This window comes from Sceloporus undulatus, chromosome 2 (genome assembly GCF_019175285.1).
Source record: "Sceloporus undulatus isolate JIND9_A2432 ecotype Alabama chromosome 2, SceUnd_v1.1, whole genome shotgun sequence".
NCBI lineage: Eukaryota > Metazoa > Chordata > Lepidosauria > Squamata > Phrynosomatidae > Sceloporus > Sceloporus undulatus.
This window is the reverse complement of record NC_056523.1, coordinates 254,601,701-254,627,447: the sequence shown is the minus strand read 5'-3', so window position 1 is coordinate 254,627,447 and position 25,747 is coordinate 254,601,701. Positions and strand designations below refer to the sequence as shown.

General features: G+C 38.9%; 1 protein-coding gene across 1 annotated transcript in view; it reads left to right on the top strand.

Moving 5' to 3' along the window:
• LOC121922129 (contactin-associated protein-like 4) overlaps positions 1 to 25,747 on the top strand; it is a 363,219-nt gene that overhangs the window by 309,943 nt on the left and 27,529 nt on the right. The window contains 3 exon segments of the mRNA XM_042451118.1: positions 3,512 to 3,730; positions 10,793 to 11,032; positions 15,578 to 15,802. Coding sequence (XP_042307052.1) covers positions 3,512 to 3,730; positions 10,793 to 11,032; positions 15,578 to 15,802 — 684 coding nt within the window.

The following is a 25,747-nucleotide window of genomic DNA, read 5'->3' as shown; positions in this document are numbered from 1 at the left end:
CTGGGTCAATCCCCCTTTTTTCCAGAGTGGTTGGAAATCCCACTGTCATCATGACCCACTCCCCAAACAGCCATCAGCAGTTTGCACCGCGTGATGACAAGCTCCACCTCTTCATTTGTTTTCTTCACCTTCCCCTCCCATGCAAGTACCAGTGACTGCCAATTACCCCCCCCCCCAGTGACACATTTGGAAAAGCACAATCATGGGGGGGGGGGCCCTCCATACATTCCCCCAATGATGGACTGTATGGTTTATGTATGTTTTAATTACATCCACTGCATTATTGGTGATCTGCCCTGTTTGTCATAATTTTGCATCATTGATTGCATGAGAGGTTGATGGTATGATGGTGCAGCTGGCCACTCATTCATTTGTATTCTCAAATGGGGGAAAAAACATGCAATGGTGCTGGTGGCTGCATCGCATCAGTCCCAGGGCACATGCTCCAGAGCACTTCCATATACCACCTGGGATTTCCTACATTCCTGCCCATGCACTGTGCTGTTTATATAGGCTGGCCCAGCTCCACCAGGGCTAGCCTGAAGAAAGAGGCTCCTCCCTCCTTAACTGTCATCTTTCGGCCTGTGAGGGAGATAATAGGCTGGCCCAGCTCCATCAGGGCTAGACTGAAGAAGAAGATCCCTCCCTCCAGTCCATCTGCCTTGGTCCAGGCCTCAGAGGGAGAGAAGAATGCTGGACCTGATTCCCTCCCCCCCTCACCATTCCCTTCTCCTTTTGTGTCGTGTCTTTTTAGATTGTAAGCCTGAAGGCAGGGAACCGTCTATTATCCCCTCTGTTTATTATTATTATTTGCCAGTGTGATTATGTACATTTTCTGCAATACAGTGGAGTATCTAGAGCATCTTTTTATTCCAGTTTTTAGACCCAGAGCACATCTTTATGTTAGTTTCCACCCAGTTTTGCATCATATATCATCTGAACAGGTGGGCTTCAAGTCAGTTTGAAGCAGTTTTATTTTGCTAGTGCAGACAACCCTTGTGTTTGGGTCCAACCTCAGAATGAGACTTTAGAGATCTTTGATGTGGAGCAAGATGAATGGTTCCACGAAAACAGTTTGCATCCAAAAAATTTTTTTTTAAAATTCATAATATATAACTATAGTGTTTTACAGTTATTGTATTTTTCTGTTGAGCTAATTCTATGGGAGAGCCCAAACACTTTTAAAATCCAGGGCCAATATAGAACAAGTGAACTTTGTAGAGGCAAAAACTAAAATAATTTCAAGTTTTATTGTATGAATAGAAAGTATTTTCAGACAAGTTACCCCTTGTTTGTAAAATATATTTATCTTCAACAACCTTCAAAAATTTCTTCAGCTGCATGGTGGATTCAATGGTCTGTTTCTGTTCCCTCCTGTCAGAATGTACTTGAAATAATGTTTCTCTCAAGCTGGTAACTTCAGTTTAAATGTAATAATCTGATACATATCTCTTTGTAGCAAGTTAATTCTGTGATTACAATGTGCCCTTGGCTTTCGCGGGGGATCCATTCCGGCCCCTCCCCCCACATAAGCCAAATATTGCATATGCTTTAGCCCCATTCATGTGAATGGGGCTCATGCACGTGACAGTGTGGCAGTGTGGTGGCATGCATGCACCATGGGCACACGCCCCATTCATTCGAATGAGATGCACCACCCCACGCAGCTCTCAAAGCCACGTAGAACGTGCCTGTGTATCACACAGTGGCACTGTATATATTTGGGGCTACTAACAGATGATGATTAGACTGATTTTCAAGATAAGATGATGAATTTCAAAGGATATAAATTATTACTCTGAATTATTTTTTGTTATGTCATTTAATAATTTACATATTGTAAGGCATAATTGTCAAATACAAACCAAAACCATATGGACTGAGGGAAGTGGTGACTTCCATTTCAATGTGTGGTGAATTTGCACTGTGTTTTTGGCTGAATGTTAGAGGAACTATCCCAGGTGCCCAGCCTATTTTGAGGATGGAGTTCAGCTCATTGGGAAACATCTTTTGAATAAATTGTTTATTTGTTGAATGCATATGACTCCTTTCTCCTAAAATGGAATGCAAGAGTGCTTATAATAAATTCAGCAGACTTGTGGCTCACAGATGTGGAAGCAACCAGACACCAGCAAATAAGGAGACAGAATTTTCAGAGAGAAAGAACCTATGCGTTTCCGGCCAGTTACATTCCTTTCACGTTTAATTTGGCAAAATAGTTGGGTTTTTACTTCTGCTCTCATAGAACTCAGTGCCAGCTGGACATTTTTAATGAATAAAGTGTTCCAGTTCTCTGATTAATTAAGACAAAATTATTATTTTTTAAAAAATCCTTAAGTGAAATTGAACTTAAATGCTTAACGGTTTCTATGCTATTGGAAGCCTGCGGGAGGAGCAACAGCAGCAGCAAAGCATAACAGTACCTACTTGGCATCCAGTGTTGTGTAGGAGACAACACCTCTCTTTGTTTTGAATTAGCATTTGACTCCATGCCCTGAAGGCATGTGTGCAATCAATGAAAGGAAGGGGTGGGGAATCCCAATTTAGAACTACATAGTGAACCATTTGGGATGATGGTGCTTCTCACAATTTCCTTCACACCCAGTAATGCATAAATATCAAAACTGAAAGTACACAAAAGCTCATCTATAGTTTTGTTTTACTGCTATTTACTTACTCTTGAGTTAAAACAAAAAAGAAATACTTTTTTCCTGGAGGATTGCAAGAACAATACAGAGGGCATCTTGGGGCTCTAGACCACAAAAACAAAACAAGCTCAGGGTGGTCTGCAGGTTGCATGTACTGATATACATCAACATTTCTCTATGAACAGAACAATTATACGGAGAGAATCTTTGCTTGCATAGTTTGTACAATGTGCCTTTATGAACAATGAGTGCATAGAGGACAACAATGTGGACCTGTATTGTTGGTACATATTGCCCTGGGTATGTAAAAGCATCTAATATAATTGCATCTATTCATTGATTCATTTGTTTGTTTATTATATTTATTATATTGTGCACAATATTTGATGCTTATATCAGTGGGGAATAAGTTTATTTCATAATACTCTATATTTTTGGGATTGTGTTAGATGGTTCGAGCATTTCATTAACTGATATAGCACCATCTTTAAATGACAGAAAATCAATTTTATTCCTTGCTCACTACAATATTTTGGTAGCCAATAAGAGTATTTCCTGACTTCCTTTGTTTTACTACTGAAATATAATTGAGGTTGTATGTTCAATGTTCATGTTGCAATAGTCCTTGAATAACATTACATAACTAACTTAATTTACCAGGATATTTATATATATATTTCCAGAAGATTTTTTTAAAAAAAACTTTGAAGATGGAAGTGATAAATCCATAGGTTCAACACAACAAATAAAATGTACTGTTAACTTTGTAGACAAAAGGGAAGATGGAAATACGTCTTTTGTGCAAAGATGTGTTTTGGTGACCCAGCACTCTAAACTCTCTTAGGTATCTTTTCTCTTTCTAGCACCGACTGAAGTGACTTTTTCATTTGATGTGGGAAATGGGCAAAATGAAATCACAGTGCAGTCACCCACTCCCTTAAATGACAACCAGTGGCACTATGTGAAGGCTGAAAGAAATATCAAAGAGGCATCATTGCAGGTGGATCAGCTCCCTCAGAGGATTCACACAGCTCAATCTGATGGGCATATTCGTCTGCAGCTCAATAGTCAGCTCTTTGTTGGTAAGTTTCCTGTTTTTTTATTTACCTAATAATTGACAAGAGAAGATAAATAATTCCTATCAAGGTGCCCATTAGTATTGTTATAAATTGGGTAAACATATGAGCATTAGAACCAAGACTGAATATATATGAAAATAGAAAACTATAACTGCAGGGAATTTACAACATGGTGCAATAGAAAACTTCAGTGCACAAAAGGGATGGGGCCTCATAGAGAACCACAAACCTGGGACAAAAGACCCTTAAATTGTAAGAAAAATGAGAATTTACATTCTGGTCTATCTGTAATGAAATAAGAATGTATGTAAAAAATGAATGCAGTTGGATGCAATCAATAGGCACACCTATTAAAATAATAAATATTTAAGCACGCTGGTATAGTTTGTAAGAAACAGCTTGAGTAAACCTGTAAAAATGCAGAAAGACTGCAATCTCCCATACAATCCTTCCCGCACTCTCAGGTCCTCTGGGAAGAACCTCTTGCAGTCTAAGAAAACCAGACTGGTAATGACTTCCCAGAGGATGTTTTCTATTTCCGCTCCAAAAGTCTGGAATGACCTGCCAGAAGAGACCCGCCATATAACATCTTTGGAGGCCTTTAAGAAGGCAATAAAAATGGATCTCTTCCAACAGCGCTTCCCAAATTGACCTTCTCAGAATGTTCACTCTCCAGTTGCATAGCTGTTCCCACCGGACTATGATTGTGCTTGATTTTATTGACTACTTTATTAGTAGTATTTTATTGGGAATTGTTGTTTTTAACACTATTTTAAGGTGGGAGGGAGATAGGGAATTGGATTTTATATGTTTTGCTATGTTTTTTACTTGTGGCTTGTGTTCTATTTTTATTGTTCTTATGTTTGTTGTTACCCACCTCGATCCAATAAAAGGGAGAGGCAGGATACAAATCATCATCTTAGGAGGAACCCTTCTGCCCACCCTTGCTCCAGTCAGTTCCATGTAACAGCATTTAGTGTTGCAAAAGCACCACGTGAAAAACATCAGTGCTCAGTTCCATGCAACAGGTTGAAGTGTTTAAAAGACTTCTAATCTGCAGTATCGTTTCTTACCTCCATTCATTAATTAAAAAATAATTTTGTGCAAATAACAATTGTAGTAACTTACTGGATGGATGAGAAACTTCCCATCCCTACTAAAATGTCCCCTTTTCATTTTTATTTTAGCATTTTCTCCTTTTCTAACATGTAATGGGCTGATTTTGAACCACCTGCTGCTGTCACTGTATTTTAGTGGTGTGGCAGTAGCAAAAACAACAACAGCAACAACAATACTAGAGATTTGAACTAAAATAAGGTGCATGGTGAGTGACTACTGTGTCTTAAATTAGAATCAGATCTCTGGGGAGTGAAATTTTAGTTTAAGACAAAGAACACACTCTCCATACTCCCCCTACCCCTGTACCTTGTTTTATCAGAAACAAGGAGAACAGAAGTAGATTCTTTCACCTTTGTTTGTTGTTGTACTGAATTTTGGCAGGATTTGTGAACATACTGAGGGAGGTGGTTTGGCTTTTGGACCTCTGGAATAGAAGAAAATCAGTTCATAAAGTGGCAGGTTTTCCCCAGTTCAATTTTGACAAAGACATTGTTTTGTAGGACATATTTTAGTCACACTTTACATTTAGTTGGCTCAATCAAGTTACTGTGTTTGGATCTTCAAGTTTCTGGATTTGAAGTTGTGTTAGTCTGTACACTAACTGCAGACTGCTTAACAAAGTTGAGATAATAAATTAAAAAGAATTCAAGCAGTTATTCTTCAAGTTATTCTTTTTGCGGGCGGAGTGGAGCTGAATTTTATAGTAACCTGAACAGTTTTAAGAGAAGTCAAAGACTTTCATGGCCAGCATCCATAGTTTTTTGTGGGTTTTTGGGGCTATGTGGCCATGTTCTTCTTGACCTTTCACCAGCATCTGTGGCTGGCATCTTCAGAGAAAGCTTTAAGAGACCCATTTTTAGGCATATAAGAATGTGCTGCAGGTGTGGTACAATGAATTGTTTTCTATTAAAACCATATGATTCTACAAGTGTGAAACCTCTTCCAAATTATTCATTCCCACTATTCTTATGGCACTCTGAAATTAGTAGTTAAGTAAACTATATTACTCCATTGGTTTATTACTTTTGTCCATGTGTTCCTTAATACTTTAATACTTATTTTTAAAAAGTTGCTCCGATGTAGAGAAGCTACTGATAGAAAGAATTTGATCGTTTTCTCATTAGACTTCCAAGAGGTTTTACTTTTTGCTTTCTATGAAAGGTCCTGTCCTCTTCTCCTGTTCTTTAGGGCGCTTGAAGTAAATTGAAACATTATCCATCATAACTTCTGCAGCTCTCAATCCCCCAAAGATCTATGCAATTACTCTTTCAAGTACATTCAAGGAGAACTGTTGCAAAATGACTTTTGCTTGAATTTATAAATTCCAAATGATGCATTTGTAAAGTGTGACAGAATGGAAAGAGCATGTAACCGTTTGATCCATTTGACTTGAATAAGTACATTTTCTATGGCTAATACTGAAAATACCTCTGCTTTGGAGAATGTTTGCTTCTTCAACAGTTACTCACGGTAATAAATATTTACATGTTTTGTGTGGAAATCAACTCTCTTCTGAAAATATCCAGCCTGCTGTGGTTATATATAATCCTTTTGAGGGCTATGATCCCATCCTCTTCTTCAGATTTTTATGTTTTGAGATCTTTGTTCCTGACATTTGTTAACGCCACAATAAAGATGTGAAGAAATCTCTTTAAATTAGTTATTCTCAAGGAAGGTTGTTTTGACATGTCAAGACAACTTATCAGAGTTTCACACCCACTTGGAACCAAAATGCAGGACATGAGAGTTGGGTTTCTAGGGCTACTTTAGTTAAATGATCAGAATGTTCCACACAGGAAGTCAAACAATACATAATTAAAATGAAGCATGGTCTTTTAGACCTCTTTCTTACTCATATCATAAGTGAGCTTCACACTTAACTCCAATGGCAAATCATGTTAAATAATTTACCCTTGGCCATCCATACCTTAACTATTAAGGAAGTTAATCTCCCATGAGACCTTGGAGGACCACCCTCCACTGTACTCACCTATGAAAAAACAATCAAAATGGAGTTTGTTTGTTTTTTGCTCCCATACATCTTCAAGGGGGCATGGGAGCATTTTCACCATATCCCCAGGATTTGAGTAATGTGTGAGAGTTGTACAGTTTGGGTAATTGACACAAATATTGACACATGCAACAGCAAAGCAAGCAACTCACTAGAACTCTTAAGACTAATATTATATGCTGTTCTTGATTTTTATTCTACCTACTCAGGGAAGAACAAAACAAAACAAAAAGTCTTCACTGCAGACAGACACAAACCATAATAAACTGGAAAGAATGTTTGACTTTTTCCAGTTAATCTTATTCTAACTTCTTTACAAATGTGATATGGCATATTAACTTACTGGCATATTAATTTATTAAATGTATTATTTTATACAAATATTTATATGCTTCCTGATATCTCACGATCTCAGGTGTCATACATGCATTAGAAACAACTTTAAAGAATTCTCATCTATGTAAAATACTCCACAGAATGAAATAAAACACAGTATAGAAACCCAACATCCAACATGTCAGAGACAAGCCACAGTCCTTGAATCCTAAGAGTTTACCTTGGCACAAAAATGAGACCAAGATCAGCACCAATCATGCCTCCAAAGAAAAGGTATTTTATACTCAGGACACTACAGCAGAGAAAGGCATTTCTCATTTTTCTCCAAATATGTGGATACTGCAGACATCAAACCAGCTGTTGTATTATTCACTAGCTTCTGGTTCCACGTGCAGCTCCATGTAGGACTTATTGCAGTAGTCTGTATAATGTTATAGTAGTTTGTAATTATTTTTTTTTAAAAAAAAAAGTCCGTAGCTCATAGACTACTAGGACAAAGACTGCATCACAGAATTAATGCAGTTTGACACTGCTTTGCTATTGTTCAATGCTGTGGAATTCTGGGATTTGTACTTATGTGAAATATTTAACCCCCTTTGTCAGAGAGCTCTGATGCCACAACAAACTACAAACTCCGGGATTCCACAGGATGGAGTCATGGCAGTTAAAGCAATGTCAAACTGCATTAATTTTGCAGTGTGACAGTAGCCTAGGTTATCCATGTTCAGGACCTGGATACACTAGATCCAAGACAACTGGCCAAATGTACCTGGGCCACCAAAGCTCCTGGGGACTGTAGTGATGATGATAGCTCTGGAAACGCTTCCAAGGCACACACTTAATGTTTCAGGGAGACCACAGCTTCACATAGGATAGATCTATGATCTGGGAACCTCCAATCTTGAAAAAACAAAGTTACATTTTCAAAATTCAGCTTATTGGTCCTCATCTAGCCCATTACAACAACAAGGAACAGGCCATCTTTTTTTTAATAATAAGGAGAAATAGGTCTGAGTTTCATCTGCCTACTGATAGATATCCAGCTCTAAAACCTCTGATGGTGTTATCCACTCACTGCAAATATGTTAAGCAGCATAGGGGAATAGAATAGAACCCTATACCACATCAAAAAGATAGTGACAGTCTATAGCTGTGCTGTTGTTGAACATAAGCAAAGGCAAAATGGAGGGGGGATTTACCTTCAGATTGTTTTGATTGTTCTTTTTTAATTTTCCTCTTCTGTCTGTCTGTCTTTTGTTTTGTTTTGAGACTAGGACAACAGAAGTCTGGCTTTGTTTTTTTCAACTCTCAACTTATGAGATATTAACAATAGATTCTGTTGTTCAGTATTATTCACAGTATTGGCTCTAATTATGTCATTAAGAGTATAGTCACATTGACAGAATAACAGCAGTTTGACACCGCTTGAACTGCCATGATTTATCCTACAGAGTTCAGTAGTTTGGTAAGATAATCAGCCTCTTCTGTAAGAGAGCTCTTGTGCCTCACGTCATGTCATCACAGCTAAAATGGTGTCAAATTGCTTTAATTCTACAATGTGTCTACACCCTAAAGTTGATAGAACTATTTGTGCCAGTGAGACTGAGCTGGCACTTGCACTGCAGAAATAATGCTGGTTGACACTGTTTTAACACCCATGGTTCAATGTTATGGAATTCTGGGATTTGTAATTTTATGGGATAGTTAGCCTTCTGGTGCCACAACAGAATATAAATCACAGGATTCCACAGCATTGAAACCATGACAGTTAAAATGGTGTCAAACTTCATTACTGCAGCAGTGCAGATGTAGCCTGAGAAAGGCATGATAGTTGTCTTCTTCCTCATACAGTCAGCCCTTCTTATACACGGATTTTTAATACATGGATTCAAGCATACATGGTTTGAAAATGTTCCAAAAAAGTATACATTTCAAATATCAAACCTTGATTTTCCATTTTTTATAAGGGACACCCTTTTGCTATGTCATTATATTTAATGGGACTTGAGCATACATGGGTTTTTTTTAATACACGGGGGATCTTGGAACCAAACCCCAGCGTATAACAAGGGTCCACTGTAGTTCGACATACATCTTCAAACCCTTCTCCAGAGAGCTAAGAAACCATCTGGTGCACAATTTCAGGTCTGTAGAAGTCTGTGGTACAGGGGGTGATGTGCTAGCAGACTTACACTAGCCTGATATTGTATTTAACTCAGTGAGGTTGTTTTCTTTTGAATAGCTCTGTCATTAAAGATCTGATATTCTTATGTGCCTTTACATTAACTCTGACTTATAGTGAATGTATCCTATAAGGTTTGGGAGCATGGTATAGAGGTTTGAGTGTTGGGCTATGACTCTGGAGACCAGGTTCAATTCCCCATTCAGCCATGAATGCCACTAGCTGACCTCCGGCAAATCACTTACTCTCAGCCTCAGGCAAATCTTCTCTGGACAAATCTTGCTAAGAAAACACTATGATAGAATGATAGAATCATAGAATCGTAGAGTTGGAAGAGACCACTAGGGCCATCCAGTCCAACCCCCTGCCATGCAGGAAATCCAAATCAAAGCATCCCTGACAGATGGCCATCCAGCCTCTGTTTAAAGACCTCCAAGGAAGGAGACTCTATCACCCTCCGAGGTTTGCCTTAAGGTTGTCATAATTTGAAAATAATGTGAAGGAACACAACACACACATACACAAGATTTATTCAGGTGAAATTTTTAATTGCCTTCCTGTTAAGCTTTCCCAGTGGTGAATGGGGATTTGAACCCTTGTTCAACTCACTCTATGCCTCTATGCTGCCTCCATTAAAGATTAGGATTTTCTAAATCAGGTGGCCCCAAAGCTGTTTTGGTAGCTCATGACACCCATACTCTGTTGAACTTCCATTCTGCTGGTTTTTTAAAAAGTGGAAAACTGCTTTGCTTGGAAACCTGAAGCAATGGCCATTCTCTTTTAAAGTAGGCCACTGCTTGTCCTTTTTGATGCTACAATAAATAGCAGCTTTTCAAAATCCAACTTGGGCCTATCCAGTTCCAGGTTTTTTTAGTTGTTGTTGTTGTTGTTGTTGTTGCTATTATTATTTCACTTTTTTTTTTTTTTTTTTTTTGCTATCAATGCCAAGGGGTGCTAAAGAAAGTTGATCCCTGGGTTCCCCTAGCATCCTAAATAGATGTTTGGGGTTATTTATAAGTTATTACCTAGTGAAAATTAGAAGTACATATATTTCAAGGACATACTATCAAATCCAGAGAAAGAAATGATAACAGATAAGTGTGCTAGTGTTTGTTTGCTTTTAAAATTTATATATTCATTGCTTGGAGATAATGCAAATATATGCCTTTGCCTGCTATCTGCTACTGTACAAAAAACAACCTTGTCTTTCATAAACAGCTTTCAGGGTTTATTGTAATTACTTGAAAAAAGCCAAAGAAACTTCCACAATATTCATTTGAACAGCTGCTGTTTCTAAATATTGTCAGATATGCTCTCATAATCATAGAAAGCCAGAATGGAATGTCTGGGAATTTAAGTGGTACAGAACAGTGCACTTCAGTTTCCTAAATGTTACATGTATTTATGCCCTTTGCAGGTGGGACTGCATCCAGGCAGAAAGGATTTCTGGGCTGTATTCGTTCTTTACAGTTAAATGGCGGAGCACTTGATCTGGAAGAAAGAGCAAACATGACCCCAGGCGTAAAACCAGGTTGCCCTGGACACTGTAGCAGCTATGGTAACATGTGTCACAATGGAGGAAAATGCAAAGAGAAGTACAATGGATTCTCTTGTGACTGCACTTTCTCTGCATACATGGGGCCATTCTGTAAGAAAGGCAAGCATGAATTGCAAATTTATTATGTATTAAGTATGCATATTTAGCTGAACAATGTATGTAAGAACAAATATGGTATAATTGAAAGACATAGACTGTTAGTCTAGATTAGTACGCAAGATTCCCATGTATGAACCCAGGCTTAAAAAATCATCTTCTTGAATTATTATTAATTTGGATTAAAGTCATGAGTGATAGACTGAACTCCTTGCCACCTGAGGCAAAAAAAGAATTGTTGGCACCCCCATGGTCACCATTACCATCACATCCTCTCCTTCCTGGATAGCAGGGCTGACCACACAAAGTATCCATCACTAATCTTTAGAATCAGATAAACTCCAAATCCCTGGTACTCGTATCAGAGTAGAAACTGGAGAAAACACCTTTACTTTTACTTGTGTAAGAAAAGGAATTTCAGCAGGTGTTGCTTCTTACCTAGTTGCCTGACAAGCGACACCTGCTGAAAAATCATATTCTACACAACCATTAAAGGTAAAATAATAATCTTTAGTTTTCACTCTGGCAAACCAAGGTACTGGGGCATCTGCAGGGCCAAGTATTTGGGGCTTTAGCTGTCTCCGAGGAGTAAATATCTCTGGTAGTATGCTAGGAATGATACAATTTGCTCTTCATAGTACAGTCAGCCATCCTTATCCACCTTATCCTCCTTATCTATGGATTCAAGCATCCACAGTTTGAAAATATTCAAATATATATATATACACATTCCAATAAGCAAGTCTTCATTTTGCCACTTTATGTAAGGGGCAGCATTTTACTATGTGTTGTATTTAATGAGACCTGAACATCCATGGAATTTTGTATCCAAGGAGGTTCCTGGAACCAAACCCCAGTGGATACCAAGGGCCCACTGTACTGTGGTACTTTAGTTGGCCGACTCACTCTACCTAATGGAGAAGATGGCTTGCCATGTGTGGGTTTATATTTGCACAATAATTGTCCCCATATATTCCAAAGGGCATTTTCTAGGTGTTGTTCATCTTTAGCTTCAGTAACCATGAAGGTAGCTGACATTTTGCAAACTGCAGATAAGCTTTCTTAAGGAGTCTCCCTAGGGATTAAGCACATATACACTTTTTTTAAAAAATGAACTAGTGTGCATAGCAAACTTCCTTTTGAGGCAGCTGTATTGCTGTTTTGGCAATGACCATAAAGAAACAGGCTACCAAGACAAACCATTTGAGCTGATAGGTGTTAGCACTTTCCTTTCTGTTATTTAAATAACATTATAGTCACCATGGGCTTTTTAGCCTTATCCTTCTTGTGTCTTTTCTTGTTTCGCAGGAAAAGTGGCTTTATCAAACAATCTGTACTTCCATATTTATTTTTGGTTTTGCTGGTTGTTCCCTCTGCATCTACTCCTTTCATTCCTTTTAGGAGCTGCTTGTTGTGATGTATTGGATCTATATTGGGGGTCTTCCAAAGGTTTTGTTTGGAGTTTTTATGTTTGTTTGTTTGTTTTGGTTTTTTAATTGCAGCATGTTTTTCTAATGTCAACTTATGATTTGAAGCCCAAAATTTCTTTTTCAAAATTGTCTTACACTGGAAAAGTGATACTTTACAGACGCCTTGGTGCACTATAGTATTATAACTCAAGACTATTATTATTATTTCACAAACAAATAAGGGGGTGGGGAATAGGCGTTTTGTTCTAATACATTTTGGAATTAAAAATAAACCTACTTGAGTGTGGGAATAAAATGTTGCGCTTGGTGTCAGGCATGCTGAGAAAATAGTCTGGTACAAGAGAAGTGTTGTTTGGATATTTTTTTAAAAAACTGAAAACTACAGGAACAAATACTGTAACCTCCTGACACATTTGCCCAGTCTATGGGAACCCAATATTTTTAACTTACCATTCAACTAGTGCACTTCATAAGAATGGCATATTTTGTCTCCTTGCTCATTACATAGGTATGATATTAGATGCAGGTTTGTCCAGTTTCCTTGCCATCTTCCAATTTTGAATGTGTTTCCAGTTCTGTTTCTGTTTTGCAATCCTATATTCTCCTTCTGTTTTTCAATGTCTCATATTTGAGGAGGGGGGAGGTTGTAAAAAAACCAAAAAAACTCACTGCAGGATTGGCAGTGTTCAGCAAGGTACAATAGTGTAGCAACAGGAAGGAAACGAAAAGAAATGTAGCAAAATTTACATACTTTAATGTGATTGTTGTCTTGAAATATGTACCTTATCTCCCTCTAATTTGCACTATGTCTGCCAGTCTTTCTCTCTCCTTCTCCCAACCATGGTTCCGGTTAAAGACAGCTGCCAATATACCACATTAGCTACATTAGCTAAGTGCATAACTAAGGCCCTATACAGACAGGCCAAAATAAAGCTGCTTCAGGTCACTTTGGAGGTATCTTGTTTCAATGATGAATGCATCCCAAGAGTCTGGAAGCTGCACCAAAGCTGCACTCCAGTCCTTAGGACTGGAGTGTGGCTTTGGTGCAGCTTTTGGACTCTTGGGATGCATGTATCATTTAAACAGGATACTTGCAAAGTGACTCAAAACAGCTTTATTTTGGCCTGTCTGTATTAGGCCTAAGTAACATATTGTGGCTCACCCTGCCACCCCAAGCAGACCTTACTGGCCAAGTTGAATTGAGCAAAGAATGTCTTTTCAACTAGTGAGCAGGGCCTATGGAGTCTGATGTTCCCGGCTCCCTCCAACAAGCAAATGAGTCTGTAACAAGGAATTGCAAGAGATCCTGCTTCAGAATGTCTCAGCCTTAACTGCTGGCTGGATAGGGCTGGAAACATCATTCAGCTTCTGCCTTAATGGACGGCTGAACAGATCTCCTTTACTCAATCAAACGTCTGCTTGTTAAGATGATTTGCAGGACTTTTAAAATCATGGGAACAGTGGTACAATCATGACTATGCAATATTACTGAACGCAGAGTAGCTACAAATCTAATTATTGTATTAGATCTAATTAGCAGTACATGGCTGCTATACAGAATGCTGGTTGTTTTTGAAGCAGTGTGTAAACATTTTGAAGCAACAAAATGGAATTGCCCCAAGAGACAGCTTTGAACTTCAATGATTCACATGGCCTCTTACATTGTTGTTATTGTTAATGTTGTTGTTCTTGTTTGGAGGGAGAGTATTATAAAGAGAAAAAGTGGTGTGTGTGTCTGTGTGTGTGTGTGTGAGAGAGAGAGAGAGAGGTTTTTTTAGATAGAAAATGGTTGACATCCTAACTGTTAATCACAACTACAACAAACTTGGGTGCATCTACACTGTAGAAATAATGCAGTTTGACACCACGTTAACTGCCATAGCTTCATCCTACAGAATCTTGGAATTTTTAGTTTGGTGAGGCACCAGCACCCTTTTGGCAGAGAAAACCAAAGGCTTTATAGGACTACATAGGATGGATCCATAGGATGGATCTACATCACTTAAAGTGGTATCAAACTGCATTATTTCTAGTTAAGTGTACAATTATACATTCAGCTGTTGGATGATGGGTCAGCCCATAGGTAATCCCATTGATTTGGTGGGTTTCATTTGGTCAAGAAGAACAAAAACTTTTAGGCCAGTGTGTGTGTGTGTGTGTGTGTGTGTGTGTGTGTGCTTGTAGCAAACTGGAAGCAAGGGCAAAATTGCAAGGGAAGTGAGGAAATTAAGCACATCAACATTTAACATGTAACAATCCATGTCACAAGCAAAACTGCCCACAAATGAAAGGAAAAGTTTTGTTCTTAAGAGCCACACTAATTTAGGTTTGAGAGAAAGTCAAAGAGAAAAAAAGTGATGGCATTTGGAAGGGGAAACAACAGCTTATATTAAACAGCAAAGATTGCTGTATCACAAATACCTCCAAATGATCCATTTGAACTACAAGTCTTGAACTGAATATTCTGGAGTAATCCAACAAATGCTATTATAACTATATAAAAGCAAAGTGGTAATTTTAGAAATTATATATATTACAAATATAAGGACCAATATTATTCTCAAAACCATTTTCTCTGTGTTGGATCACAATTTTGAAGAAAAGTTAAAACTGATAAATTGGTCAATGAGAGTCTAATTCTTGTGGACTGTTAAATTAGAATATGTCAGATGTCAAAAGGATGTCATTTATTTTTTACTGTTTTATCTGATTATTTAAATTTTTCTATTATTATTCAAAAAACAACATGATTCTCTAGAAATCAAGTAACAAAATTTGAATAAAAATGCAATTTGGCTTGTCAGAGCACTCAAAAAGTTATATTTATAGTTGTGTGCTAAATGTGGGGCTGGGCTGAAGTCACAGCTGCTTTGTCATGAATTGATATAGCTGAAAATTGGCAAGAACAGGGAATGTTTTTTGGCCACCACACACTGAGTGGCTCCTAAGAAAAGGCCCTGACAATCACAGCTAATGTTCTTAAGCACTGTGTGGAACAATAGTAATTCTATTTTTTTCTTTCACTCGGAAACATAATTATAATATGAAAAAGGAAGGAATGACAGGCTCAGTTTATTTCTGGATTATGTTAACAAAACAAAATTGCACATTGTTTCAGAGATCTCTGCATATTTTGGAGCTGGCTCTTCGGTGACGTACAACTTCCAAGAAACCTACAGTTTGGCTAAAAACTCAAGTTCTCATGCTGCTTCGTTCCATCCTGATATGACCTTGACAAGAGAAACAATTGCTTTCACCTTTCGAACAACACGGATTCCGAGCTTACTTCTTTATGTGAACTCTTTCTACAAGGAGTACCTTTCAGTTATTCTTGCCAGAAATGGTATGACCTTTTACATGGCTTAGGGAAGCTGCTGTTACTGTGATTTTTCTTTTTAAGAGTCTTAATTAGCACACTACTTGTCATTCTTCACCTTATCTGATTAAATTTCACAACTCCTTGAGGGGAGGCATGTTGCAATGTGATCACAGGGTGGCAACACTTCTCCTCCTGCCTTAGGCAGGAGGAGAACTTTGACCACAACTGCTCAATTATTTCATATGGGTTATAAACCTAATCATCAACATTGGTTCCCTGGGCTTTCAGTTTCCCAGACATTGCCCTTTCCTCTAGCTACCTCCTTTTTGTGCAAAGGAAATGCCAAGACAAATTAAGGAATTCTGAGACTTGTAGGTCATGAAACAACATGAATGAATGTTTATGCTCTCTGCCTCTTGAACTATACAGAATTTAGAATGGGGTGAACAAAATGGGGATCCCACAGCTCCTATACATCCTGAAACACCCCCCCCCAAATTTTTTTATTTTTAATTAAGGATATTTTGTTCCCTCTAGGGAATAAAGGTAACACTCTCACCACCTTCCTCTTTAAGCTATTTTAGGCCTGGGGATGGCCTTTTCCAAAGTCAGGACCCATTGTAGAAGTTTAAAATGGAGTGCTGGGGCTGGTGTAGAGCTCTCAGGGATTGACCTCTGCAAGTTTGCTTGTTTTTTTTTTTTTTTGTTTTTGTTTTTTTTGTTTATTTGGAGGATTTATATCCCACCTTTCTCGCAAAATGAGATTTAAGGCAGCTTACAATAAATAAGTTACTTTAGATCAGTGGTTCTCAACCTGTGGGTTGTGACCCCTTCGGGGGTCAAACAACCCTTCACTGGAGTCACCTAAGCTCATCAGGAAACACATATTTCCAATGATCTTAGGAACCTAGACACCGCAATTTTATGGTTGGGGATCACCACAACACGAGGAACTGTATTAAAGAGTCATGGCATAAGGAAGGTTGAGACCCACTGCTTTAGATGTTCCTACTTAAGCACTTATCAATTCTCTCTCTCTCTTTCTCTTGCCCTCTATTCTAGGAGGAGACAAGAGCTTAGTGTGTGGCATTTGTTTTATTCTAATCCTCCTTCTTATTAGCCCTAGCCAATTCCATACATTTTGGTCACTTCAAATCTATGCTGAAATAGATATGCTGTCAACTATAGTCTACGATTTATCCTTAATATTTCCCCAATATAATTGAAGTCTTACCAAACCCCCCTCCCCCCCAAAAAAAAACTGGCATGCTCTTCAAACTCTATGCTTGGAGCCTCTTTGACTTTGTGATCCATTTGCTGGGCAGCAGCTGCATGGAAAGAAGAGGGTTCATTTAACTGGCAACAGGGCATGGGCTGATGAGTTTCTACCATCCTCCTGCCAGCCAGCAAAGCTGCACCCAAAACAAATAGGAGCCTCTGCCTCACTTCCGCTGCAGCTTCAGTGGCTGGCAGGAAAGAAATAGAAATGTCATCTGCCACACCCTGATCACCGGACAACACTCCACCTTCTCTCTGCATGACTGATGTGTAATTCCTGGTTACACATGTTAGGGATGATGGGAGTTGCAGCTCTTCTCCTGGCTTTCACTCTCACCACCCTGGCAGCGGAAGAACAACCAGTTTGACCAGTAGCTCTGAGAATTGGCTGAAGATGTCTTCCAACTTATCTGAAGTCTGCTGGCTCTGTTTAGCTCTCAAGACACCAGTCAACACAGTAGTCTTCTTAATAAAAGATCTACTTTTATTCTACTATATACACTATGCACAAAACATTCACTACTCACAAAACTCACACTACTATACTCCTCAATACCCACACTACTATACTCCTCTATACCCACAAAAATTATTGTCATACTTATTGCTTATAAGACATTTGTCTCTCTATTCATTATACAGTTGCCACCTCCTGGGCGTGTATACATACATTATGATGACATACCATACTTGGCTCAATCTAGCCCTCACATTGCATCATACATTACTGTCCACTCAATGACTCTCAGGTGATATCAATTTGCATCTTTTCACTTTGTCATTGCCTCATATGTCCTTGGCTTTCAGGACTCTCTAATTACATTACTTAAAACACCTGTGTGACAATTCAATAACTTTTGCTGTGTCATGTTACTTTCAAATACATCATATACATATTATATTTCTTGTGACTAATATCCCATGTGGCTTTTTTCGACAATCCCCTCCGAATAGAATATTGTATGTGAATTATATTGTCATTCCAATCAACTGAGACAATCTCTCGTGTTTTTCAACTGTTAAAGCCTTTGTAAAAATGTCTGCTATGTTGTGTTGTGTCTCTATGTACTTTAACTCTACAGTATTTCTCCTTTCTGGACCATTTCTCTTACGTTCTGGTATCTTTACACCTACGTACTTGTTCTGTTTTTCAGACTTTCTTTTCTGCTTGCATGCTTACGGACTGCGAATTTTCATGAATTTCTACAGGAATTTTAAAGCTTTCTTCAAATCAATCAATAATTGTTCAATCCACTGTACCTCATTTGATTTCATTCAAGCTGCGAACTCAGCCTCACTACTGCTCAATGCTACGTTTGTCTGTTTTCTACTTCTCCACACAATGGGACTTTCGCTGTATCTTATTACATCCAGACACTGACTTTTTGTCTCCTGATTCCGAAGCAAATGAACACTACATAACATTCCAAATCAGCATTGCTTTTTCTAATTATCAACTCTTGTCTATGGTTCCTTTCAGATACCTAATCAAATGTTTCACTGCTGTCCAATCCTCAATTCTCGGGTCGTTCACTCTTCTTGCCAAAACATGAACCGCGTATGAGATGTCTGGTCTGGTATGGCTAGAAATAAACTGTAAAGATCCAACAACACTTCTAAACAATCTTTTATCCTCAAAGCTCTTGTAACTTCCTCTGACACAAAACTTGTAGTCATCGGAGTTTTCACAACCTTTGCACTCTGTAAACCACATTTCTCAATTAACCTTTCAATTTTCTTGCTTTGACTCAGCAAACAATGCCCTCTTCAGTCCATTCTACATTTATCCCTATAAGACTTCAACATACCTAAATCTTCAACACAAATTCTTTGACAATTCATTTTCACCAACTCAATACTTTCTTTGATTGGCTGCAACGCACAAATCGTCCACATAGATCAACAAAATTACATCTCCTTTCGTGTATACACAAGCACTGCAACACTCTCTTGTAACCTAACTTCTCCAATTCCATTGATACATAAATTCAAGCTCTTGCACTTGCTTGAGACCGTACAATGCTTTCTTCAACCTGTATACATTCTGACTACCACCTACTTCAAAACCTTGAGGTTGCTCCATGAAAATCCTTCTTCTAAATTGGCATTTAAATAAGCGTCTCAAAATCAAAATGCTCTACTAACAGATCTCCTTTCCTGCAATTGCAATACCATTCTTAAACTCTCTGCTTTTGCGGTTGGAGAAAAAGTTTGTTGTCATAATTTTCAAACGTCCTGTGAAAAGCCTTTGCTACCAACCTTGCCTTAATTTCACACTACCATCAGGCATGTCTTCCTTTTATAAACCCACTTCTTTTCCTCCAAATAGAATTTGTAAACTGTTCCAGAATACCAAAAACATCATTCTTCTACTCTTGGTTCACCTTTGTTTCTAAAGCATGCAGGTGTGTACACATATGCATATTGACCAAAGATTCTTAAGTATTTAAAATTAGGAATCTACCATATAGAACTCTATAAGGAATATCATTATTACTGAATGATAGAGCCTATTGGTAATGTGTACTGCTGTCAAAACAGCTTCACCCACAAAAATTATCAGTTACACCCGCGTCAGCCATCATACAAGCAGTTAACTTTTTGATCTCTTGAATCTTCTCTCTGCAAGCCCATCCTCACTAGGACAGCAGGATTTGTTTGTGTGGTGGTGTTTTAGCCAACCTTTTGGAACCAATAAACAATTCATTAGATAAAAATTCTCCGCCTCTATCAGTTATAATTGTGTCTACTGAAATCAAATTTTTTTCAAACCATTCTTATCCAAGATTTAAGCTTTGCCCAGCGTCTGACTTATTTTTCAGTATTCTAACAAATGTAAATCTAGTGTATCTGTCTACAATTACCAAATAATACTTGCACCCCTAAGATAAACAGTTTGCTTGGGCAACGTCAGCATGTACAAATTAAAAAGGTCTTCGTGCAATTCTTTTTGTCTTTTTTGCTACAGGATAGGACTTAATTTTCACTTGACTACAAATGGTACAATCCAAATATGTTAAAGTCTGCCACTCTCAGATCAGGGCACATACTGATTAGGTTCTTTAAGCATTTAAAGCTTGCATGGCAAATTTTCTATGTAACTCAGTATACAATCCTTGTGTAACGGAACATTATCAACAGTTTTACATTTTCTAATTTGTAATTATCAAGACTTTCCTCTAGGAAATAAGCTTATTCTTTAGCCTATTCCGCAAAGCTCACATAAACTTTATTTGCAAAGATTCTTTTCAAAAATTACAGTGTAGTCCTGGTCTGTTAATCTACTGACTGATAATAAATTGTTTTCCAACTCTCACATGTAGCAACATTATAAACTCTTGTTTTAACCCCGAAATGAACAGATCCCATTTCTTAACTGAACTTACTTCATTGCCATTAGCTAGAATTATCTGCATTAATTGGCAGATTTCCTATTTTCAATTAACTCAATGTCATTACACATATACTAGTTGCACCAGAATCTTTAACCATTTAGAATCTTTTCTATGTTTCTCTTTTATCAGTTGGCACGTTCCTTCTGTTGTAACTGCCCCTGAAAAATGTCGTTGTTCTGTCTGTGTTGTTGAAAGTTCCGCGTCTGCAGTCTGTTATCTCTCTGTGCTGTACTGGTCAGCAGCCAATTGTTGACAGTTCTTTGCAAATGTCCTGCCTTTCCACAGTGGTAACAACGTCGTTTTTCTCTCCGCGGGGAGCTGCTGCTTGGTGTTCTCTAACTCAGGAGCCGGTGCAGTCTTGGTGCTGATTTCTGTGAGTCTTCTTTTTCAGACACTCTCTCTGATTTTTCCTCCAAATTCTTGCTACTATCAAGTCTCTGCTTAGTTCAGCCTCAGGCAGATTCTGAAGACTGGTTAGTGATTGAGTCCCATGAACTGTCTAAAGACTCTATTAGGATGTAACATGCGTGTCTTTGCTTATTTGGACACCTCTTAATCTGCCTCCACAAACAGGTTTTGCATTTTCTTTAAATGTTCAATTACACACTGTCCCTTAGTCATCTTTTGTCTATAGATTCTTTTAGACCAAAGCATTTTGGCAAAAGCTGTAGTTGGAGTAGTGTAGCCTTCAAGAGTCTCCCAAACTTTTTGCGGAGCCCTTATCTCTCACATCGTTTATCATGTCCTCCCTCGAGCATTAAATACAAGCATGCTTTTGCCTGCTATCTCTTTCTTTGGCGGCTGCATTTGCATCGGCTGCTAGCCGGTCTCGACTGTGGCCCATAAACCTTCTTAATCAGTAGTGACTGTGCATAAACTTTCCAGGTGGAGTAATTGTGGAGTTTAAACTTGCTAAACTTCAACATCCATTTTATCTTGTGCAGTGACCAATTTGGCAAAGTCCTTCCGGAGTTTGCACAGCTGCCTCGTCTCGGGCTTTTCCAAAACACAAAACACTCACTCACGAGCTTACCAGTGCACGTACACAGCTTGCTCTGATCGGTCGTCCACAAAACTTTCTTTCTCTTCCAGGAAAGTTCAGCTTCTGTGGTGCGGGGTGTTCCAGTACTGGCTCTGGGCCCATAACCCTTGTTAGGGATGATGGGAGTTGCAGCTCTCTCCTGGCTTTCACTCTCACCACCCTGGTCAGCGGAAAAACAACCAGTTTGACCAGTAGCTCTGAGAATTGGCTGAAGATGTCTTCCAATCTTATCGGAAGTCTGCTGTCGCTTGTTTAGCTCTCAAGACACACATTCAACACAGTAGTCTTCTTATATAAAGATCTACTTTTATCTACTATATACACTATGCACAAACAATTCACTACTCACAAAACTCACACACTATACTCCTCAATACCCACACTACTATACTCCTCTATACCCACAAAAAGTATTGCCATACATTATTGCTTATATAGACATTTGTCTCTCTATTCATTATACAGTTGCCACCTCCTGGGCGTGTACATACATTATGATTGACATACCATACTTGGCTCAATCTAGCCTCACATTGCATCAACATTACTGTCCACTCAATGACTCTCAGGTGAATCAATTTGCATCTTTCACTTTGTCATTGCCTCATATGTCCTTGGCTTTCAGGACTCTCTAATTACATTACTTAAAACACCTGTGTGACAATTCAATAACTTTTGCTGTGTCATGTTACTTTCAAATACATTCATATACATATTATATTTCTTGTGACTATATACCCATGTGGCTTTTTCCTGACAAAACATCCATATGTCTAGTCCTCAATTACACCAAAATTCCCTAGAGAAGTTCTAGAACCTAATATTTTCAGAAAGAATGAGCTGAACTACTTGTATAAACAGATATGCATCTGTAAGATCTTATTTTATGCATCCATTTATTTTTACTTTTGATAGTTGCCAATTTAGCCACCGTTCTTCATTAGAAAGAAAAACACGATTTAAGCACAAGTGGAAGGAAATAGAATGTTAATACTACAGACTACTTAAATTTAACTGTCATGTGAATCACAGTTGTAGGACAGACAGTAAATTGTCAAGTATTTATTTTGTCCCTAAATAGAACAATTAATCTTAAATCTGTCAGATTCACATTCGTAGACTTGCTAGGACACAACCTAGTTCCACAACAGTAACGCTGCTTGTCATACTGAGAAAAACCCATTCGCAGACTAATTGGATGGGCAATAATTTTTACAACATGTAACTGAGTACATATGTGAAAATGGACAACTGCAAGATCAAATTGTTAGAATTGATGTTGTGGTTTTTTTGCCACTACCATTTGTGTATATTTTCTTTTTTTTTGAAAACAAGCTTCTGCTTTTCAAATATCAGGCCTGAAAATAGGCAGAATGGTATGTTTTGCTAACTACTGTAAATTACTGTTTGCTAATGACTATAAACTAATATATTTTCTCACTAATGGTTTGATATTTTACTTGGTCTAAGAAATGACTAGTTTGATGTTGATTGGGATATGTGTGCTTATGTGTGCAAACAATATTCTATAATAATTGAATTCAGTTGAAAATACGCTTTCCATCAGACAGGATGGCAGCTAACGACTTACTTTAGTTAAGCAAAATAATGAACTGTCAAGTAAGATAAACTTTTGAGAAAATCCTTTGTTTCCAAATACAAAATATCCTGATACGAGATGGTTTGGCAAACAAAAAATGGTAACAAATTTTCTGTCATCATATTTATAAACAAGCTTCCAAGTAATCTATTTGATTTATGAAAAAAATAAGTGAGCAAAACGGGACATATATTAGAATCTGCATTTACATATGAATCACAAAACACTTCATAACTATATTTATGATTTTTAAAATAGATGGGCTGAGTTTGACTTCAGAAGGTTATAGTTTTTTTCTTCTTATCCATGCCATCTTGGAACTACTTCATGTCTCACTTCCCGTACTTGGGGAAATAGCTGACTAACAGAGATACATAAGCATTAGTAAAATAGGGCCGGAACAGATGGCCCTTTAAAGTCACCATCCAGGTGGCTTGGGAGACGGCGTTCACACCACATGCTCCCATGCCACCCTAAAGCTGCCTACAGTGTCGGCCAGCTTTCCAGATGTGAGTGGCTTCAAGGCGCTCCAGCAGCACGGCATTTATATGCCACATGCTGCCGGAGTGGCTTAAAGCCACCATGGGGCCATTGTGGGATGGGAAAAGCCACTTTTTTCTCCAGCCAAAAAAGGAATGGATCTTTGCTGCTCCTTTTTTGTCCTGCTGCAAGGCAGATTGGGGCGGCAGCATGTGTTTGCCATGGCTCAAATCCATATTTGGAATGGCCACTTACAAGCCAACCCCTTCCCCCTCTGTTTCACCCCATAGGATCAAAAATAACAGAATCATATCAGTATTTTTTCAAAACCAACCACCAACCAACCAATAATAAATATGTTGTTGAATCTAATTGCAAGATTCAGCAGGGTTTGGTGCTGTTAACTGATGTCAAGTCAGGTTTGACTTATGATAAACCTATGGATGTGTGGCTTAGTGATTAAGAACACCAGTTCGGATGATCAGAAGATCAGAAAGTTGGCAGTTTTGAGGTCCAAGTGCTGCATGATGGTGTGAGCTCCTGTCACTAATCCCAGCTTCTGCAACCTAGACGTTTGAAAGCGCATGCAAATGCAAGGAGATAAATAGGTACCACTTCTCAGTAGGAAGGTAGCAACTTCTTGTGTAGTTATGCTGGCCACATGAATACACTCAGGCAATCTGGTTCTTGGCTTAAAACAAAGATGAGCACCACCCCCCTACTGGTCGGTTTATGACTAGACATTCATGTCAAGGGACTACCTTTACCTTTATGGATAGCAAACTTCCATGATACCCAGTATCAACAAAGCCCTGCTCCGGAAACAGAATTATGAGTTTTCCTTGATTGAATCAATCCACTTGCAATATGGTATTCCCTTTACTACTTGCCTCCACACTTTACCAAGCATTATAAAGGGGTTGTAAAGGGATTTACAGGTTGATTGTAAGCTCTGTAAATGGGTTTACAGGTTTAGTCTCCCTGATCCAAAATGCTTGCTACCAGAAAGTTTGGATTTAGGATTTTTCCCCCTCCAGATTTTGGAATAGTTGCATGACATATCGTAGACATAGTCTGAACATGAACTTAATTTATGTTTGTAGATACACCATATACATTAGCTGAAGACAGTTTTTAACACATATTTTTAAATGTATGCATGAAGCAAAGTTTCTGTACAGTGAACCATGAGAAAACAAAGGTATCACAATCTCAGCTACCATTAAAAATATGGATTTTGAATTACTTGGACTTTCATTCCAGATAAGAGAGACTCAACCTTTATACTGATTTCCCATGCCATACTGCCAGCGTAATGCCGTTATATAGGGGAGTCTGGTGTTCCAAGATACAGAAAATTCAGGAAAAAACAGATTCAAATAGCATACCATTTTTTTTGTCATGAAAATCATCATTTTAACCTTTAGAATATATAATTGGGCCTGAAACAGAGAGGGCAAAATAAAGGTGGCTTCATGTTACTTGGAGTATGCGTGTTAAATGATGCATGCGTCCAAGAGGCCCGAACGTGCATCAAAGCCATGCTCCAGTCATAGGACTGGAGCACAGCTTCTGGATTCTTAAAAGGCATGTGTCATTTAAACAGCATACCTCCAAAGTGACCCGAAGCAGCTTTATTTTGGTCTCTCTGCGGGTTACAAGACTGCCTCTTTTGAGGCGGGCTGGCACCCGCCCCTTTCCCCGCCGGATCGGGGCCTGAGCTGCCAGAACGGCAGCCGCGGAGGCCCCAATCCACGGCTTTTCAGGCGCGGGGAAGCAGCAAAATGCCGCTCCCCGCAGCCTGAAAAGGGTGTCCTTGGGGCTTCAAGCCCCAAGGACACCCCGCAGAGCGGGAGGGGGCGAGAAAGGGGCCACTTGGCCCCTTTCTCCCTGCTTCGCTGGGCGCAGCCATCTGAAGGCTGTGCCCGCGAAGCAAAGCGGCGCCGCAGACCAGGAAGGAGCTCCAAAACGGAGCTCCTTCCTGGTCCGCGGAAAGGGCGCACTAGGCACCCTGCTGCGGATTGAGGACGTCACGTCCGCGCCGCCCCCGTATAGAGGCGCGCAGCCATGACGTCCTCACGGGGCGGCCGTATGGAAGGGCCGCCGCCGTTTAGGTCATGATGAGCACGCACTAGGGTTAGGGCGGTGCGGAAGCACGCCCTTTTGTAACCCTA